The sequence below is a fragment of the Plecotus auritus genome (assembly GCF_963455305.1).
Source record: "Plecotus auritus genome assembly, chromosome: 7".
Taxonomy (NCBI): Eukaryota; Metazoa; Chordata; class Mammalia; order Chiroptera; family Vespertilionidae; genus Plecotus; species Plecotus auritus.
Genome location: NC_137774.1, coordinates 79,159,568 through 79,175,300, shown reverse-complemented (window position 1 = coordinate 79,175,300; position 15,733 = coordinate 79,159,568). Strand labels below are relative to the sequence as shown.

Here is a 15,733-nt window from a genome sequence, read left to right as displayed (position 1 = left end):
ACCAATAGATATAATCCATATAAACCAAAGCTCTTTGGATTCCTCAATATTTTTTAAGAGTATAAGGGATCCTGTGGAGGCTGAAATTTTGGCAAGTGCTGACTTAGAGGAGCAGCAGGGATGGCATTTGACCATGGGGTGGAGGAGCTGCGTCTGTGAGGGGCCAGCTGGAGCCAACCACACAGTGATCATAGGATCAGAGTGAGAGATTTGGATTTTGTTCTAAGTGCAACTGGAAGCCACTGGAGGGTTGCAGGCAGGGGCTTGGATCTGATTTCTGTTCTAGAAAAATCCCTCTAGCTGAATGGGAAGAAGGGGATGAGACCGAAAGCCAGAGATGCTGTTGCCATGATCTAGGGAGAGATGCTGGTGGCTGCGAGGGGATGAGAAATTGTGGCATATTCTGTAAGCAGAGGAGGCCAGTGGGTGTGGGAGAGGGAAGAGCAGGATTCAGATGATTCTGAGATGCTGGGCTGACTACTGAGACAGCAGATGATGAAGAGAGGGGGAGCCAAGGAGAGCTCCCCTCCCTCTCTGAGTCTCAAAGGTTTCGACTTGCTCTTTAGGTTACATCTCTAGCCCAGGCCAAGGCAGGAGGGGTGCAAGGCCTCTGTAACCAAAGGCCCAGAATAGTTGACCTGGAAAGCACATCTGTGAGCATGTCCCTACCCCACCCCATAACTAAGTGGCACTTTCAGGGGAGAGACACAGCCAAGGGATGGATGGCTGCTTTCGAGCAACTACCTTTGATTTGCCAATTCCCCTGGCCTAACCTCACATACCCAACCCTGGGACCAGCAACAGGACGCTGTGCTGACCCCTCTGCCAAGCAGGCCACTGTAGACCTGGCCACACCCCAGCACTGGATGACCCTACAGTAACCCTGGGCTCTGGCAGGGTGGGAGAAGTAAGCAATAAGTCATGTAAAGCCTGCTGCAAACAGAGAGATGATTATGCAGATGCTGAAGAATGTGACATTTGCCTCTATTTATTTACTTACACTCCCCTGTTTCAGAAAGGAAGGAGCGGAAATAAGCCCAGGGCATTTTTCCTTAACCCATTAGAGCCTGAGCTGAAAGATGCTTCAATGACCCTAAAGAAATGACTTTTTAACTAATATAATGTTATATATCAACTATATCTCAATAAAAAGTTACAAAGTGGTGCTTATAAATTTATAATAAAATGACAGCTGTGTGTAAAAAGAAGAGAGCGAGAGAGGAAGGAAGAAATGATTTTTTTTCAACCAGGCTAATCTATACTTAGTTAACCTAGACTCATGGTCATCACTTGTATTTGCGTAGCGATTACCTCTAAGGAACATGAAGCAACCTGGAGAACGTGTAACAAAGAATCCTTCAGACCCCAAAGCAGGCAGAATCATCTGCCATTTCACAACTGAAAACAGGCAGTGCTACCATCCACCGCATAGCCTAAGACTGGTTTTAAGAATGAAAACAGCCCTGGCTTGGGTGGAAGTGTGAACTGGTGTACTTTTTTTTCCTAGAACGCACGCTGCGACTACATATATCAGGATGAAAAGCCTCCCCTTTGATGGCAGGTCCATTGATGGGAATGTATCCCACAGACATGTGAGGTTTGCACAATTGCACAGATACCCCGAGCAGGTGCAAGGTGACACTCACTGCAAGAGTTCAATACTGGAGACGACCTAAATGCCACCAATACCAAATGTTATAAAAGATGTTTTTGGTCCCTCTGCATCAAAAATACTAACAGTTAATGAGCATGAAGTCGATTTGTATGTGCTAACATGTAACGCTGCCTTATTAAAAGTAAAACGGCCAGGCAGAATCACATATATGAAATAATCCTGGAGTAAAAACAGATAAGCAAAGACATACATATGACATATAAAGAAACGTTTCTGAAAGGATATGTAAAGAAATTGTTAAAAGTGTTAAAAGTTTCTAGGGCCAAGTAGACTTATTTTTCATTTTATCATGCCTTGTTTGGATTTTCAAATATCATATACTTACAGTATATATATTTCCAAAATAAATCAAGCAAATTAAAGAATGAAAACAGAATGGGGTAGAAGGGAAACAAGGACCCTGACTTTGGACAGGTTCTTATGGCTGAGTTTTTTCTTAAATCGATAACTGCTTTTGAAAACATTTTTCAACATTTGTGATTGAAAATCGAAACCCTAAATGTGGGGAGGTTAAGTTGCAGGGGCCATAGGGCCCATTTTCTGAGGTTTTACAATGAAGAGCAAAGCTCTCTTTCAAGGGATGGGGGTGCATAGGGAATTACTTAAATCAGAAGTGTCAGAACAGAAAGGGGAGGGCCTGCCCTTCCGGAGAAGCAGTTCTTCCTGCTTCACCAAGGCGACCTTGAACTTTCTATTCATGCTTCCTTTTTGGGAGAGGGGATGAGCTTTGGTGAAAGTGGTTAGAGAGGCTCCCAGATAGGAGACACTGGCAGCTGCCCATGGGCCGCCAGGCCCTCTTCTCAAGTCTCACTTCTTTAGGGGGTTTGTAGCAGGGATCCATACCCTATCTCTTTCTAGTCACCCTACATGGAGAAGGAAATTACTCTCCCACAACCTCATTACTAATCATCTAAATATTTCCAAGAAATTTTCAAGAAACTTCTTTCTTAATTCTGAGAAGTCCTTCCACATCTCGAACAAATCTCTGGAAAACCAAAGCCAGGCGGAAGAACACCAAAGAGAAAGCCAAGATTTCTTTCTGTGGCTTGTGTTTAATATTGTGCTATACTTTGATAAATTCTAAGAAATTTATCTGGTGCTTCCAACTGGCTTGATTTCTAAGAAGGGAGAAGCAGCTTACACAGGCTCAATAGAGGGAAAGCTCTGGACCCCCAGGAGGGGGACAAGTGGTGGCGCAGGGTGGGGCCGGCTCACCTGGCACCTTGTCCACGGACGCGAACACAGAGCGCTGCACTGTGGGGTCACTGCTGCCTCGGCGGCACTGGTCATAGAATCGGAAAGGCAGGTGCTGGGAGGAAGAGGAGCCGAGTCCGAATCCCAGGACTTCAGTGGTCGGCTGGATCGGAAGGTCCAGGAGGGCTATGTTCAAACAAACCCATGGTCATGCTCAGTGCACAGGATGAAAGTCTAGGTAAGGAGACTTTGGGTGGGGCGGTTGTAGCTGGAGTGGCCAGGCCCTGCCAGGCACATCCCTTGGGAGCCTCAAGCTGGGAAAACCAGTGTGACAACCACAGGTCCAGCCTGAACCTCAAAACACAGCTGGCGAGGGGTTTAGGAATGGATGCAGGGCCAGGTCCCACCTAGGTTTCCTGGTTTCCACCCATACAGGCCAAGGCTTAGCCAGAGGTACAGTTTCAGATCCCACAGCAAATGGGGCCAATTCTGCCCTAAAAGTTCACATATGTGTGCGTACGGGGAAGAAAGTGTAAGAGAGAAGATACACATGTGTATGTGTGTATTTATGAGTGTGTGTTTATCTGCCACAGTTGCTTCCTCCCTTCCATAAACAAATCTCATGACATAGCAATTTGGAGGGGCTTTTAAAAATCAATTGAAGAAATACTCAAGGCGTTAGTTCTCACAGCCACTTTACGGCATAATTCTCAATTTTCAAATGAAATATTTAGCCTTCATGGCAGCTGTGAGAAACTGCTTTACATTAAAAAAAAACAAAACACCCTCTGAAAATAAATCTTAAAAGAAAGGACTGAGTGATTTAAGTCACTTTGCACATTACAAATGCTTCTGTAATGATTTTACAGGCCAAGTTTCAGCTAAGTGAGAAATAAGATGAGGACTATATGGGATGCAGAATTGAACAAATCAACGAGGCATGTGCAGGAAATAACAATCCACAACGGCCAGAAACCCCGCCCTCTGCGTCTTTATTTTTAGGTAAAGAAAACTCTCTTCCTCCCCCCGTGGGCTGGAAAGCCTCCCAGAGACCACACCAGAATGAACATCAGCGCTTGAACAGAAAGGCGCTAGTGTCTTGAGAAAGACTATAATTTTAGTAACTGATAGCACTCCTTTTCCCCAAGGAAAACACCATGCCTTCCACCCTGACAACTGGAATGCCCTCATCTCAGTGCTTTTACATCTAAGCTGGGGCATTCCCAACACTGGGCAGCAGGGGGTCTCCTCAGAAATTCTCCATATCCCTGTGAAATGTAAAAGGACTTCTGATTTCAGAACTGGGTCCTGGCCCCTCACTAAGCAGGGTGAACTCTCATGAGAGCTGGGAAGGGATGGGCAACAGGGTAAGAAGTTCTGTGTTTGGGTACTTCCAAATAGTTGCCTGTGTGATGTTGGGCAAGTCACCGAACCTCAGTTTACTCATCTATAAAATGGGCAGAACAGGCCCTACTAATCTCAAGGGTTGTTTTAAGAATAAAATGTGGTACAGGTATGTCGAAGCACTTTATTAATGTAAGCTAGAGAATATCCACGTGCAGGAGAACAGTTGACCCACTGATGCCTGCCTGTTCATGGCCGCTGCCCTGGTTGGGAGAGCTCTCCTCTTCCACAAGGCCCTAGAAACTCTCTAGAAATCAAGTACTTAGGAAATGGGAAATTCTGAGCAGATTCTCCATTCTTTCACCAAAACACAATTAATTCCTGAACCGGGTGTGTCCTTTTCTGGAGGAGTTATGGGGGTTCTCAAGGTCAATGTGAGAACCACACTGACAGCTCAGAGGACTTTGCACCAGGACCAAGCACTCACCAGCTATCCTCTGCATCTTCATGCGCCTCGCCTGGATGCGGCCCTTGGCCAGGCGCTGCTTGGCGATGATGCAGCGGATGTGGTCTGAGAAGACAAAGGTGGCCTGGAGGATGGGGAAGGGCTTTGAGTGGGGGCTGGACGCAGGCTTGTGGATGGTGATATTTAGGGCACGGCTGTCATCTTCCACACCAGTCACCTGCATGTCCTGCAGGAGGAGGAGGTGAAAGAAAATGGCTCATTAGGTTCAGGAGGGTGACTGCTCAGAAGCTGTGGGATCCCTGTCTCATCTGCAAGTGGCCCCCGCCCCCAATTTCAACTTTGCTTTTGCCCTGATGGAGACCATCCCAAGTCTAAGACAGTCAAGGAAGGACACAAACCAGATCAGCCTAGCAAGAGAAGACAGCATGGGAAGCACAGAGCGTTCACCAGGAGCGATGCTGGTTGTGGGGTGGTACCATCCACAAGAGGACTTGAATCAGCCTCTTCAAGGGAACCCAACAGTCAAACTCCAAAATTCTTACTTCTGAGAAGCCAGTGATAACCACCAAAATTTTCTATGCCATCTGGCGTGATATTAGATTTATTGACTTATCTACAAACCAATTTCTTCCTGGTTTCTCTTAAAAAGGGGGCATCATTAGCAACCATTTGTATGTCTCTGAAGAATCTCTGGTTCCTAAAGGAAAAACTAACTCGGAGAAAGAAGGGAGGGTCACTTAGCAGGCATTTGAAGAACACTGTGTTTGAAAGCTGGAGAAGGAACTCACACATAGCAAGTGTAATTAAGGATAAATCCAATCTAAAACCTCAGGATGGATTCCGTGTAAAGAATCTGCTTCCCACAAAGGTTTGAGGTGATTTAAGATAAAAGCCTGAGACAGGAGCTAGACAGGAACGCCAGACATGCTACGGGAGGCGGGAAAGTGCTGGAAAAGGCTCATTAAGATGGTTGCTGTCCATAGCATTAAAGCTGGCATGGGCTCTTTGGAAATAATACCTACATGGAAATGTTGCTGTGGGATTAGATGAGATATTACACATTTAAGATGGAGAGTTTGGCATGCAGTAACGGCCTGACAAATAGTGGCTATTGGAAGACGACCAAAAGAAAAGGTTTATGTGGCTTTCATTGTCTGATGGAGGACATGTATTAATCCTTCGAGGGAGAAAAACACTTTCCTAACACTAAATTCTAAAGGAAATTGATCACAAGCCTAGATAAATAAGAAGCACTAAGTCACCTAATGGACAACCACTTACATGGAAGTCTTTTTATAAATAAAAGATTCTTCATATAGTTCTTTCTCACATCACCCTTGGCAAAAGACATTTTTTAAATAGAAAGATCTTGAAAAAGAGGAGGTTGGGGAAAAGGTTGCAACAGCATCTTTAAACACGTGGGTGGTTCTCTTGGAGAGCGGCATGCTGCCAGCAGGTCACATTTGTGGAGAGGCGGATGTGGGTCAGCCTGAGCAAGGCCTTGCCAGCAGCCAGGCCTGTCCAGCAAGGAAACGACCTGCCTCAGAGCAGGGCAAGCCTCAGGCTTGTCAGAGTGCACTGGACATTCAGGGACTGGGGTCTGACGGAGATGTGAGCCAGAAGGCTGTTTTCTACTCTTCCAGTTCTACGTTTCATTCAATGAACCAGCTGGCATTAGTAACCTATCATAGAGACAAACATGGAGGAAACCCAAGCCCCAACTTGGCTTTTGGCAATCTGGAGCCTAGCTCTGCTGGACAGGGGTGGGGAGAAAGGAACTGTTACACACTGCCAGTGTAAACAATCATTTCAGACAAAAATGTGGCGGTGTCTATAAACTTCTTGGAGTCTGCCTAGGGAAACCCCTGCCCAAGTGCACAAGGAAGAAAGATCAATTCTGTTCATGGCAACCCTGTACAGGTAAAAAGCTAGAAACAGCCGCAGGGCACTGGTAACCATGCCTTGGTATCGCCAGGCAGCAATGAAAAGAATTCCAGTAAGTCTGAATTTACTAACATGGTTAGTTCTCCAAGATATATGTTAAGTGAAAAAAAGCAAAGTTTAGACTCCATTCAACGTGACACTATAAAAAACACACACACATACCCCCTCTCAAGTATATGTACACAATTTTTAAAAACATGGAGTTATATTTATATATGCATTTGGCAGAGACCAGATCTGGAAGGATTACTGGTAATGGGAGGAGGGGAGTGTAAGAATTGGGTTTGGGACTTGACCTGTATCTGTGAGATATTTTAATTTTTTTCAATGATGGCCTGTTCATATGGTCCTTGTGCCATTAGAAATTAACTATAAAGATGACACTTGTGTGTGTTTGTACAGTCAATGGAGAAGAGCTTCTGCAGTTCTCAGCCGTTGTACCTGCAGGAGGCCTGCGAACTTGACCACTCCCCAGCCAAGCCTGGACACATCGGGCTCCACCAAACTCATCTGGTAAATATCGACAGCCAGGAATCGCTGGACCATGCCGCCATCCTTGGTGATCACTGTGCACGCGATCAGGTCGCTGTTGTCTGGGAGGAGGGAGACAGAGCAGAATGAGGTGCAGTCTGGCTTCCCAGCCTGATGGAGACTCAAGCTGACTCCTGCTCTGCTGGGCAGCAGAGTTCAGTGGTCAGAGTCCAGGCTTGAAATCACACACTCCTGGGTCTGAGTCCCTTCTCTGAGTCACACTGGGCAACTTTCTTCAGCTGTCTGGGCTTCAGCGTCCTCGTTTGAAAATGGGAATAAATGTCCATCCCTCTCAGGGCACTATCTGTGAGGCCTAATATAAAGTACACACAGCAACAGTGCGATGTTTCCTACACTTTAGGTGTGCAGACTGCAGCTGAAGAAATAAACCGAAAATCTCGGGAACATTTCAGCGCTTCCTTGTGGACCACTGTGATGGTGTTTGCCTAAATTAAGTGAAGAAGCAAAGGAAGAGTCCGCTGCTCGGTTATAGGACCACCAAACCCTCAAGTTGGTGTCTGGCAGTGAAGAGCTGAGCTCTGCACTAGATGGTATGTGATCCTGGGCAAGGCACCTGGAACCATGGCTTTCCATCTGGACGATGGAAACCATGTCCCCTCTTATGAGATGTTCGGTGCATTAAATGAGAAAAAGCAGGTAAAAAACTTAGAATGGGGTCCTCAGTGTATTCGGGGTCCCTTCTCTTACTTGAAAGTTATCTCCAAATTTGATGTCTAATTTAGTGCCTATTCTGATGACAATGAAATCACCAGGATCATTCTATCTCTGGCCTGCTCGAGTTCCCCCCAATGGAATCCTCTGCTACATGTCTAAAAAGAAACAGCCAAACAAGGAAACAACCTAAATGTCCCCAAATAGGGGAACATTTTGAGTATGACTTTTCCCCATCACATGGAAAATTATACACCCATTTAAAAATTATGTTTAACCAAACTGTGAGCAGTGGTTACCTATGGGGAGGGAAGTGAGAACTGGAGGTAGGTGTGTGTGATTGGTGGGGGAGGGGAAATATCAATGAAAGAACTTTAATTTTTGCTCTATACATAACTGTTTTGCTTGAAATTATCTTAAAGTAAGAAAGTATTCAAGATACACATTTGAAATACATATTAAAAATCCAAGTAAAATACCGTCTTTACAAATACTTGCAGTGACATTGGAAAAGACATTAAAATTTTAAATGAAAAAGAGGGTGAAAATATTCTTACTATGATTTTGATATATTAAAAAAAGATATCCCTACAAAAAATACAAGTGCAGAGAAATATACTAAAATGTTAAAAGGAGTCTCTGATTAGAAGACTGGTAGGTGGTTTTTTTACCCACAGCTTTGAGGTAAAATTTTATATCATAAAATTTACCAATTTTAAGCACTCAGTTTGCATTTTAGTAAATTCACAGTTGTGTATAACTACATCCCAGCTGTAGACCCCTACCATGATAATTTCTATCAGGAGCACTGTAACCTAATATTCAGCTTAAATTTAGTGGTGGTAGAGGAGTGGAGGTAACACAGATGGTATAAATTCTGGCCCCAAACACATGTGATAACAAACTTGGGCTCAGGTATTCACCAAGGTTCCCTCCTCCCATTTTACTTTTCATTTAGATCTAAGGAATGGCAGATAAATTTCTCCTCTCTCTCAGGCACCTCCCTCACCCCCATGCACACTTCAGTTTAATCCTCTGAGAGCATAATCTATCTGGGATTGTGGCTTCATGGGGATGAATGTCTTCCAATCCACCTTCTCGGCTTTTCCAGGCCTTGAGTTTCTGTCTATTCTTCCCAGCATATGCCAGAGGCTCCCATGGCAAACACCAGCACCAAACAGTCTTAGCTCTCTGGGCTGCACTTTCTTACTATCTAGGGCAAGAATTTTCCTCCCTTTCCCACAGTCCAGCCAAGTATTTTAAAAGATTTCTAAAAATTATTTTATCCAGAATTTCTGGTTCCACACTGGAAGACATCTATATTATCAGAAATGTAAGTCATCATTTTCATTCTTATAAACATACTAGAGGCCCAGTGCACAAAATTCGTGCACTGGGGGGTTGGAGGGGGTGCGCCTCACAGCCCATCTTGTGCCCTCTCACAGTCCGGGACCCCTCACTCCTTACTCCCGCCACTCCTGCTCCCTGCTCCTTACTCCCGCCACCACCACTGCGCTCGCTAGCCATGAGCCCAGCTTCTGGCTGAACGGCACTCCCCCTGTGGGAGCGCACTGACCACCAGGGGGCAGCTCCTGCGTTGACCGTCTGCCCCTGGTGGTCAATGCACATCATAGCAATCGGTTGTTCTTGTTCTGCCGTAAGGGTCACTTAGGGTTTTATTATATAGATTCTTTGTGGTAGGTAGAGTTTATTTCCTTTACTATATACTTAAGGCATGTTCTTCAATAGGAATCTTTTACTTTTTAAAAACAGGAAACAAAACTAAATGAATAGAGCATGCTTTTCCTTTCCTTTTTCCCCTTTCTCTCCTCACTTCTCTCTCCTCTAAATAGGACAACTGCCCTCTTTTATCAGTGGGGTGCGATGACAGTGGGGTTTGTCAGCAGGCAACCCCCTCATAAAGCCCAGAAGCCTCAGGAGCTTCGGGGGAAAAAGACCTACCACCTCTGCCACAAAGAACAAAAAAAGGAAGAACTAAACCCCAAAGCGGAACAACTTTCAGCAATGCAATTGAGGCATCAAAGCCCTGTGAGAAATTTCATAAGAAAACTAAAAGCAACTGTCACAATGAGACAGGACCGCTTGGAGTAGGAGGGAGCCCTGGCTTTTCAGAACCTGTAGGGCAGTTAAAGAGAAACACAGTGGCTTCCGAGGACTAAAGAGAAGGGCGTCCGATCTTCAGAAGAAAGGGGATGCTGGTTGGGGACGCGTTTGTGGTCCTCTGCGGTGTCATTTTAGGGAACACCTTCACCACCCTGGCCCTTGCTGCTCTGTCCTGGGGGTCAGGGACTGTCTGGTCACCTTTGGGTGGCCATGATGTCTTGGGCAAAGGAGGACCCAGGAGAGAGGTGCTAAATGGAACCCAATTCTGCCCAGAGTCTGCCCTTTGCTGGCAGCCTTCATGCAGGCACCTGTGAATGTTGCTCTGAGCCAGGGAGCCATGCTGGGGCTGAGGTACCAGGAGACAGGCAACTCTGTCAGGGTGCATGGTGGCCTCATGAGCCTGCCTCTCAGGAGTGGCCTGTGGCCAGGGGAGGTCAGTGCAGGTGACAGGTCCTCTATACACCAGCACTGTCCACTTGAATCTCTGGGTCCTTCTCCCACCAACCCCACTTCAAAAGGGAACAGGTGCCCTGGCTGATTTGGCTCAGTGGATAGAGCACTGGCCTATGGACTGAAGGGTCCCAGGTTCAATTCCAGTCAAGGGCATAGGCCTGGGTTGCGGGCTTGATCCCCAGTGAGGGGTGTGCAGGAGGCAGCCAATCAATGATTCTCTCTCATCATTGGTGTTTCTATCTCTCTCTTCCTCTCCCTTCCTCTCTGAAATCAATAAAAATTAAAAAATAAAAAATAAATAAAAAAGGGGACAGGCCTAGGACTCTATTGAAAAGAAAATTAGAGAATTGTCAGAAGACAACACAGGAGACTAGCCATATGACCTCAGGGGAAGGAAATAATTTCTTTATAAAGAAATAAGAATCAATACATACAAATAAATAAATGTAAGACTGATAAACTAACTCCATCAAAATTAAAATTTAACTCACGGATAGCAAATGACTTTATGCATAACAGACCAGGGGAAATATATGCAAATTACCTCTAAGAGGCAAAAGATGAATAAAGCAGGTACTATGAGGGCTCCCATAGGCAATGCACAGATGAGAGAATGGGGAGAGCCACCACTCACACACAAAGGTGCTCACCCTCATGAGAAGTCAGGAAACATTCAAACAAGATACCATCTTCTACCCATGAGATGGGCAAAAACAAAAATGTCTGATGACATCAAGTACTGGTGAGGACAAAGAAAAACTGAGATTCTCAAATGCTGCTGGTATGAGAATCAATTAACATAGTCACTTTGAAGGGCAAATTAGCATTATTTATTAAAACTGAAAGTTTCACACAGTATGACCCTCCAATTGGTACGTTCCCAAGAGAAACACACTTGTGGGCCAAGAAACATGAACAAGAATGCTGATGGCAGGATTTGGGTGTGTAATATCCAGTAATAGAGGAAAGCCTTAAAAAAAGTGTACATTCAGTCATTCAGTGCAAAGCCAGATGGCAACGGCAGGGAACGAGTTAGATCTCTAGGTATTTCAAGAACATACTGTTGAGTGGAAAAAGCAATTTGCAGCCTGACACATGCAGTGTGACACAATTCGTGTAAAATTAAACCACACATAAAGAAACTGAGTATTTTCTATGGTTCAAGCACACAGACGTAAAAGGAAAATGTAAGAAAATGTCTGGTGGGTGCACAGTGATACCTATTGGAGTGGGGGAGGTGGGATTCAGGGTGCAGGTCATTTCAGTTAATACAACGCTCTGATGTTTTAAAGGGAAAAGAGGTATGTTATTTGTGTATTTAAGATTAAATAAAGAGAAAAGTTCATCTCTTTCCAGACTCAGACACAAAGGGCTCAGTTCCTCGTGGGGCCCAGCCAAGTGGGGGCGGCAGCAGCAGGCCATGCTGTCGACCAGCCGGCTCTGCCTGATCCCCACGGTGGTGACAATCATCCTGAAAGGGCGATGGCAAGCCGACAGCTTTCCCACAGCACCTCTTGGTACATAGGTGTGCATGTTTTCAATCAGGCCAGGCATGCAAGCTAAGAACTCTGGCACCCATTTCAACAAACACGTGGGTGTCAGGTGCTGCACTAGGGAAGCAGGCTCCAAAGAATGAGGCTTGACCCTGCCACAAGGGGCTCAGGGGTTGGTGGACACTGGAACTAGGGATCACAAAACACCATGTAGACCAAGTCTCCATCTGGGTACCCTAGGGACAGAGCAGGTGGGATGACAATGTCTCCATGACAGTCCAGGGAGAGGTGATATGTCCCTCCTACTCCTAGGCACTGCCTTTCTTTTATTTAAAAGGCGAGATTTGCCATTTTATTTATTTATTTTAAAAATATTTTTATTGATTTCAGAGAGAAGGGGAGAGAGATAAACATCAATGATGAGAGAGAATCATTGGTGGCCTGCCTCCTGCATGCCCCACACTGGGAATTGGGTCCAAAATCCGTGCATATGGTCCAGCCTGGAATTGAACTGTGACCTCCCGGTTCATAGGTCAACACTCAACCACTGAGCCATGCCAGATGGGCCACCACTTTATTTTATTTAAAAATATTAAGCTTACCAATCTCTTTGAATAGATAACATATTCATATGTTTCCATTTAAAAAGGAATGCATTTTTTTTTACAGTGGATGTCAAGTCTTCCATCCACTATGTATTTCGAGTGTACGTGTAGCTACATTCTCTCCACCTTGTCTTTCACAAATGGTGGTATGTCACTCCCTCTGAATTATGCTTCTGCCACTTGGCCACGAGTCTTGGTGACCCATCAGCACACAGAGACCCTCCTCACTTTTTCAGAGCCACACCCTCTCCCACTATCAGGATAACTAGGTGATTCAACCGCTCCCTAGCTGATGAAACATTCTTATTCATCTATGCATGTGAGAGTAATTCTATACCAGTAAAGAACTTGCACTTAGTTTTTCTCTTAAAATAAAAGGAAACTTCATATCATTGCCATGGATGAAAAACCAGAAGTCCTTATGATAGGGTGACCATGAAAATAGAATGAAATACAACGTGATTAACTTACAGCCTAAAGAACACTCTTTGGATAAAAAGGGAGACCCATGAGCTAGGGAAGTTCTAAGACAAACTAGTACCAATCTGAGACTTTCTTTTTAATGTAATAGAAAGAGTGGCACTGAAATGGATTATACTTCCCAAAGATGGCCACAGCAAAGTCTCCTACCTTACAAGCTCTTCTTACAGTGGACCTTGACCCCTTCCCATCAAGTGGTGGGGTCTATGTCTTTTCTCTGTGAACCTGAGTGGGTCTCTATCATTGCCTAGACCAGTGGTCGGCAAACTCATTAGTCAACAGAGCCAAATATCAACAGTACAACAACTGAAATTTCTTTTGAGAGCCAAATTTTTTAAACTTAAACTTCTTCTAACGCCACTTCTTCAAAATAGACTCACCCAGGCCGTGGTATTTTGTGGAAGAGCCACACTCAAGGGGCCAAAGAACCGCATGTGGCTCGCAAGCCGCAGTTTGCCGACCACGGGCCTAGACCAACAGAGTACAGTGGAAGTGATCCTATATGATTTCTGGGGCAAGGCCATAAAAATGCTCTTGAACCTATCCGCCATGCTGTGAGAAGCTCAAGCAGCTAGGGAGCACCCCAAGAAAAGCCAAGGCCCCAGCCCAACAGCCAGCTCAACCTGCAGCTCCCAGCGAGTGATCCTCTCGTCCCCAGCTGGGCCACTCCAGAAGACCCATGTGGAGCAGAGTGGACCTAATCCCACTGAGCCCTGGGTAAATTATAGAACTGTGAGCAAAATGAATGACTGTAGTTGTTTTAAGTCACTCAATTTTAAGATGATTTGTTACTTAGAAATAGAGAGTTTCAACAGTGATTTACTATAATTTAATGTAGTTTACTGCTTACCCAGGCATAAAATTCTGAAATTCTTTCAGCACCACCAGGGGTTGCACACAACAGCGTGGAAGATGGGCCTGGACAAACGGCCCAGAGCTGACGATTTTGGATGTGCAAAAGGTCCTTCAGGGTTTAGCAGAATGAAGGAAAAGGAGGATAGCCATTTCCCAATCAAAGTTTAAGATGTTGGGAAAGAGGAGGAGAAAAGCAAAAAAGCACGAAAGGGCTACGTTACTATGCAGTGTAGAATCAGAGCAACTTGGCCTGGCAAAAGTATCTTGGGCTTTGGGGCCATGGAGACCTGGGTTCAAAACCCAGCTGTGCCATTAAAAACGGTGTGATCCTGGACAAGCCACCTCCCTCCGAGTCTCAGGGTCCTCACATGTCACACTAATACCTAACCCCCTGCAGTACTATTGAGGGAATCTGAGAGAGGCCTGGGGTTATGCCCAGAGGAATGCCGATGGGCATGACAAACACAAGCCCTGTGGTCTTTATCGGCAGTGGTGACTGCTCGGAATGCCCTGACTCTCAGGAGCCAGGACTATAGTCAGACGGTTCTGCTGAGGTGAAGTCATGCTTTCTGAATGTAGGCTCCAGACTAAGCAAGGTTCCACAGAGGGAGAAAGTGAATCATGGCTTTGGGTTGTTCCTCAGAACTCCTGTGGGGTCATGGACAGTGAGCTAAGCTATACAGTACCCCCCCTTCAACCTTTCATCTGTGGTTGCCCCACCCACACAGTTACTCTCCACCTCATGCACCCATCTCAGCCCTACTGCACCCCAGTGCCAACCAGTTTCATTATCCCATTCACTCCCTCCTTCCTGGTTGAGGCCTGCTCTCTGCCTAATGCAAGCCCCCAGAAGGCATTGCCCTGACCTGTCTTCTTCACTACCGTGACCCAAGGAGGGGGCCTGGGCAGTGGCAGGTGTAGAAGTACTGTCACTGGATGAAGGGATGCTAATATCTTCTGGTCCTCTGGCTTTGAGGCAAAGGACTTCTCCACCAGCTGTCCTTACAGCCCCCTGGCTGCAGCCTTCCTCCACAGCTCCTTCTGACAGTGCAGCTCATTACTGAGCAATAACTGGGGCTGATTGACTCTTGCTGCATTTAAATGATCCCTTCATAATAAAATATGGGTGCCAATAGCATAATTTAATTCTTGGCATTGGTGGCTCCGCACACATTTAGAATTGAAGTCTTTATCCCTACAGTGAGGTTTCAAGGCCAGGAGAGTTCCAGTGCTTTGAAATCCAATACTGTGGGCCTTAGGGCCAAATTCTTAGAATACCACCACAGTGGACCTTGTCCTTCAGGCACGCATTGTTAATCAGAGGTCAGGTGGGTCCAGGAACAGGGTGTACTGATTCCCTGAGAAAGGCAGGCTCACTGTGGGTGGGGTTCCAAGACCAGGCCCACAGGGAGACTTTACAGCTGATAGACCAGGAAGCAGAAAGGCACGTGGCTCTACTTGCAAGGAACGTGTGGTCCCCACCCCTCCTTGCATCCAAGAGCAGGTTGAGTTCCTACTCCAGCACCTGCACGTGTGCCAGGCACTAGTGAGACTGCAGTGGCCTGCGGGCCCTCCCAGGGTGACCTAAGGCAATGGGATCACTGACTTTGCTGGAGTTGGTGGCCCTGTGCTGCGGGGATTCAGAGCCATCCAGGGCTTTGGTTCTCTGTAGCCACCTAATGAAAGACTGTCAGGGCTGGGGTTTTGGAAAGGGGGCCCCTACCCTGCCCCCCGCAGTTTATGACTGCTGCTGACACCACGCCGACCTTTACCGAATGCTCCTGTGTGCCAGGTGCTGAGCTCCCACTAGACAGGTTCCGAGATCTTATGAGGTGGATTCACTGGTTCCAGAGGACACAAGCTGCAGCAAGCAACTTCCCCAGGGACACACAACTGA

General features: G+C 46.0%; 1 protein-coding gene across 4 annotated transcripts in view; it reads right to left on the bottom strand.

Moving 5' to 3' along the window:
- The window catches only part of CLEC16A (C-type lectin domain containing 16A), a 231,621-nt gene that overhangs the window by 55,528 nt on the left and 160,360 nt on the right, over positions 1 to 15,733 (bottom strand). For all 4 annotated transcript variants that reach the window (XM_080679440.1, XM_080679438.1, XM_080679439.1 and 1 more), the window contains exons 19-21: positions 7,065 to 7,216; positions 4,701 to 4,905; positions 2,891 to 3,055 (exon numbers count right to left, since the gene is read on the bottom strand). In XM_080679440.1, coding sequence (XP_080535566.1) covers positions 2,891 to 3,055; positions 4,701 to 4,905; positions 7,065 to 7,216 — 522 coding nt within the window. The remainder of the gene's footprint in view (positions 1 to 2,890; positions 3,056 to 4,700; positions 4,906 to 7,064; positions 7,217 to 15,733) is intronic.